This window comes from Hippocampus comes, unplaced genomic scaffold (assembly GCF_001891065.2).
Source record: "Hippocampus comes isolate QL1 unplaced genomic scaffold, H_comes_QL1_v1.1 scaffold249, whole genome shotgun sequence".
NCBI classification, from domain to species: domain Eukaryota; kingdom Metazoa; phylum Chordata; class Actinopteri; order Syngnathiformes; family Syngnathidae; genus Hippocampus; species Hippocampus comes.
The window spans coordinates 434,296-439,790 of NW_017805035.1; the positions used below are offsets into that span (position 1 = coordinate 434,296).

General features: G+C 48.4%; 1 protein-coding gene across 2 annotated transcripts in view; it reads left to right on the forward strand.

The window, feature by feature from the left end:
* atg5 (ATG5 autophagy related 5 homolog (S. cerevisiae)) overlaps positions 1–5,103 on the forward strand; it is a 39,186-nt gene extending 34,083 nt beyond the window's left edge. For both annotated transcript variants that reach the window (XM_019863828.1, XM_019863829.1), the window contains exon 8: positions 4,716–5,103. In XM_019863828.1, the coding sequence (XP_019719387.1) occupies positions 4,716–4,852 (137 nt within the window). In that variant the 3' untranslated portion in view covers positions 4,853–5,103. The remainder of the gene's footprint in view (positions 1–4,715) is intronic.
* Positions 5,104–5,495: the final 392 nt, after the last annotated feature.

A 5,495-nucleotide genomic window follows, 5' to 3' on the forward strand; every position in this document is an offset into this window, starting at 1 on the left:
CTCCCACATTCCAAAAACATGCATGGCAGGTTAATGAAACACTCTAAATTGTCCCTAGGTGTGAGTGTGAGCACGGATGGTTGTTCGTCTCTGTGTGCCCTGCGTTTGGCTGGCAACCGGTTCACGGTGTCCCCTGCCTACTGCCCGGAGACAGCTGGGATAGGCTCCAGCACGCCCCGCGACCCTTGTGAGGATAAAGTGGATTAGAAAATGGATGGATGGATGGATAATTTATCACACAAACAGCAGCAACACATAGAAACACCTCACGCGTATGTATATTCTTTCCGCTCTGTGTGAAGAACTATTGGAGCTCTTGAGAATCTCTTCTCGTAGACCAACATTTGAATCGTAAATAAAAGCGTAATGTCCACGTGGAGGCCAGCCGGGCGTGTGTGGCCCAAATAAAGATGAGAGGAAGCCGCAGCAGTCTAAACACACAAGGGGAGGGGAAGTAGATAAGGCCACAAAGAAGCGTCAGGACAGACGACCCGCAGGAGACTCACCTGCTCGCTGGAGACAGAGCGAGCCCACCTCTGCGCACACAAACAGCCCCTCTGTGTTTGTCTGCCAACCTGGCTGCCTCATTCACTTTCACTCCTCACCTTCCTGCCCACTTTACTGACTTTGTGTAGGCCTGCTGTTGTTAAAAGTCTTAACTGTGCACTTTCAAGCGTATCCACCTTCAGAGTGGACGTGAATTAATTTAAACAATTGTTTTGGTACTCTTTAAGAAAAAAAAAAACATGTTTAAAATTGAGCCACTATATTCAGTACAGAATCAAATCTGAGCCCATGCCAAAAATTTGGTCTTTGCAAAGATATTGTTCTTTTTAAACTGACGCTGGTAAAGTAATAATTAATAAATAATTATTGTTGAATAAAAAGGCTCTCCGACTGACAGGGTGTAAAGTTAAAGAATGAAGATGAATGGGACGTAATCCAGATGTTCATCTCATTTCCTCCTTTTGTGGCTCGGATGTCAAAGATCTTGGTTTCTCCTGATCCAGGAGCTCCTGTTCCTCTTTGAAGGTGTCAGTCAGGTGTAGTCCCTTCCTGAGGTCTCGTCGTCATCCCGCTTTCATGTCTTTGACATCCAGTCTGCGACGCTTCTGATCAAGGTGAAAGTGCTCTTTTGTGGCCCGCTCCTCCTCCTCGTCTGGCAGATAGCGCCGTTGTTTGGATTAGATCCAGCGGGTCGTGTGTTGGCGGCGTCGGTGGGCTTTGCCGCTGCTATTGTTCCTAGTTCAGACCCCAAACGTGGGGGTCCCGGCCCCCTCTGTGATCTCTCACACATCAAATGGGAGGCAGAACGTGTGTTGTGTCTGTTCTGGGCGTCAGCTTTGACGCGACATGGCTTTTCAAAAAAAAAAAAAATCTCAGAGCTTGCTTTCCAATTTAAACGTTGTCCACCACCTTCGATTATAGAAATTTCAAATCACAATGACATTATTCACAATGTCTTTGCTCTTTATTTCCCCCCCCCCATGCTGTTTGGATTTGTTTCCTATCTCCTCACACCAAACAAGCTCTATAATCTGCAGGTTATTTTTTTTAAATAGTATTGTATTAAATAAATAGTATTAAAAACATTTGGTGAGTGAAAAATGTAGTGGTGTGAATAACCTGTTCAGAAAATACATTGTTTGGCTCCACTCTGACCTTGTTTTGTTTGCATCCCGACACCACATGCTTAACCTGGTTAGGGATGATTAAAGGGACAAACAAAAAACCCCTTCCGTCCTTGCTTTCAAAAAAACATCTCGTCCTCTGTCCCAAAAGTGGGCGTCCATCTGGGATGGACGAACGCAACATTCCGTCCCGGGGACAGATTGCCCGTCTCTGCTGGACGGAGTTATGACCAGTTTGAAATAGCAGTCAGTGTTAGTACAAAAGCTTCTGGCTTCTGCTAGAAAGCACAAAAAAAAAAATGACAGGAAAAGCCGGCTCGAACAGCTGGACTTTATTTTGAGTTCATCAGAGGGCAGTTGAAATGGTGACAGTTGTGTGCTGAGTCTCCTTTATCAAGAATTTGAATGTAATTGGTCAATTCTTAGCACAGCCACATCACAGAGGGCGTGCACACGTGTTCGGTGCGATCGCCTTACACTGGTCTCCGTTAACAACCTATGCAAATCTGAAAATGATTTCACTCACGTTGACTGTTTCTTCACAGGAACTAAATTCGCTCACCTCGATTTTGAAATGAGTTGCTAGGGTGCTTCCCAGGCGACCGTTCCCAGCATGCAACGGGAAAAAGTCTGACTTGTGCGCCAGGTGTGTTGTTGAGCAACTATCCCCATGCATGACACATTTGAGATGGCTCAACTAAGCCTTTTTCCTCTCAACTTTAGCGCAACATGCCGTTTTTTTGTTTTTTGGGAAGAAGCAGAGGAAAGCCCCCATGTCGCTTGAGTGACAGATCCTTAGCCAAGACCCTCCGAATGCACACTGCGAGTTTGTTCAAACATCTTGCCGGACATTGCGTGCGTGTGTGCGCGTGTATATACTTGTACGTGTACAACCAATGTAGCATAATGCTTGCGATTGCCTGTCTTGAGTGGGCGTGGAGTGTGTCCCAATGAGATTCCACATCTCTCATTCATAGAGTACACCCCACCCACCTGCAAGTGCGTGCGTGCGTGCGTGCATGTGAAAAAGTGCATCTGCAGTGGTCTCAAGAGTTAATCATCTGATTTGAGGTTGTGATCCCAGGATCAAGCTCACTGACCCTCCCCGCTAAACTGGAAATATTCACTTCAGCAAAATGGACCCTGTGTCTCAACTAAGGCCCCATGCATACAAGCCCATTTAGTAAAAAAAAAAGAAAAAATAGGCGTGGCCTGCCGCACATCGAGTGACTCGGCCAAAACCGAATGAAGTGATGCACCAGTTCTCACGAAAACTGTTCAACCAGTTTTCACGAGCCAGTGGTTTTGCTGCCTTTCAAAACTGTCATCGCCAGCGATTGGTGTTGCGGTGTCCCACATGAAACAGCCCAAATGCATGTTAGCTTTCTTATTTCATTTTTTCGTCGTACAACAAGCTATGAAACATTGAAAAGTTGGAAATGCGCGTTCAAAAGTTTACAGAAGGCCAAATTAAGTTCACCTGTAAAGGTTCGATGGCAGTTTTGATTCACCCTTAAATTTTACAGAAATATCCCCAAAGTACCATGTCAGCTTCCTGTCTGCCACTCTTGACCACACACACACACACACACACACACACACACACACACACACACAGCACGGGGGTCACCACGTCATATCAGGAGGGCGTTGTCATCGAGCGCCAACCGCCACTGCACCCGAAACCCGCTCACTCTTTAAAATTGCCGCTTCCGACCTTACGAAATGGAACACATGTCCCGCTTTCTCTGTGCTCACAACGGTCAATCTGTTAGTCGTCGAGCTTTGTTAGCGGCTTGTTTGCATGTCGCGCTTGTTGGTGTGAAACTGGAAAGTGTCAAAGTGAAAGTTCAGCACTTGCAATCCATTAAAAAAAAAAAAAAAAAAAAAATCAACTGCCACCGGTCTGAACATGTCCACCATATCGAGATGTTTCCTCCTCTTCGTTTCTGTGAAATACAAAGTGAATGATGACGTGGGAACGATTCCTGTCAACACTGAGCCCAACAATGTCATAGTCTCCAAGCCACTAATTGATATCATTTTGTAAAGAAATTCCACGCATGAACTTTTTGTCTTTTCTCTCTATTTATGAACTCCACTTGACAGACCAATCCCGCCTGCCGTGCTGCTTCCATTTTTTTTTCTCTTCAAGGACACTAAACATCGTCTTTTCACACTCTGCCTGAAACCTCTTTGAATTTGTGTCGCTTTCCTCACCTTGGCAACTATGACAGGGCGGCACTAGTGCCAGAGCACCCGGAGATCGAAGAAGAATCACTGATACAAGCCCATCTGGGCCAAGTCTGATCCACGTCCGGGATGCCACACGCATTTTCGCCTGGAGGACGGGAGGCTGCGAAGCCAGCGCACTCGAGGCTTGTCGAGAGTCTCGGGACCACCCAGGCGAATGGCCGCAACGCTGGCCCCACTGGAGCTAAAGGAACCAGGCTTGAAGTCGCCACAGGCCCGCTGAGACAAACGGCCGCAGCCGTTCGCACGCCAAAGAAGCACTAACTGATGGACTTTGCGTGTCACACACCGCTAAAACGGGATTGTCGAAGGCAGCTGCTGTATGTTTGTTATCCAAGCAAGTCCTAAAACTGGCGACTGAAGTCCCAGGCTAGTCATGTGACTCGAGCCACCCCCTCCCCTCACATTTGGCAGCCTCCCTCGATTCATCCATCCATTTTCTGATCCGCTTAGTCCTCACAAGAGCCGCGGGGGGTGCTGGAGCCTATCCCAGCCGTCTACAGGCAGTCGGCGGGGGACACCCTGAACCGGTTGCCAGCCAATCGCAGGGCACACACAGACGAACAACCATCCACGCTCACACCCACACCTAGGGACAATTTTGTGTGTTCAATCAGCCTGCCATGCTTGTTTTTGGAATGTGGGAGGAAACCGGAGTACCCAGAGAAAACCCACGCAGGCCCAGGAGAACATGCAAACTCCACACAGGGAGGCCGCAGCTGGAATTGAATCCGGTACCTCTGCACTGTGAGGTCGACGTGCTAACCACTGGTCCACCGGGCCGCCCAGCCTCCCTCTAATAAACCCAAATAACGATTGTGTGTCACGCAGGTGAGGAGAAGCGCTACCAGGTTGTGATCCACGGCATCGAGCCGCTGATGGAGACGCCGCTGCAGTGGCTCAGCGAGCACCTCAGCCACCCGGACAACTTCTTGCACATCTGCGTGGTGCCGGCGCCTTCCGATTGAGGTCCGCCTAACCTCACCGTTGCCACGGCGATGGAACTATAATCATGCTTCGAGAGCGTGGGATGAGAGGACTCCATGCGGTTCTCCTCGAACTTTCCCCGATGCGCACCTTCCTCGTTGGATGGCGACCTCGCCTAGGTGACCACATTCCTGCACTTAACCCGTAATTTTCACCCATGTAAGGAAAACCACTTGAGCATTTATGCTGTATCCTTGAGGCGCAGCGGAAGGTCCATTTTGTGCTCACTAGTCAGACAATTCAGCGCACTAGTACCACAATTAGGGCACGCTAGTAGAACAAATGTGACATACAAGTAATGTTTTTGCACGGCTGCCTTCCATAACTCTTATGATATTTCTGCACATGAGGAGAACAACGTGGGGTTACAAGTCGGGCAACTATCCATTCAGCCGTCCATCCATTTTGTAATCCGCTTATCCTCACGAGGGCCGCGGGCGTGCCGAAGACTATCCCAGCTGTCTTCGGCCAGTAGGCGGGGTGCACCCTGAACCGGTTGCCAGCCGATCACTAGGCCACACATAGACGAAAAACCATTTGTGCTCAAAATCACACCTCGGGACAATTTAGAATGTTCCTTTAACCTGCCATGCATCTTTTTTGAAATGTGAGAGGAAACCGGAG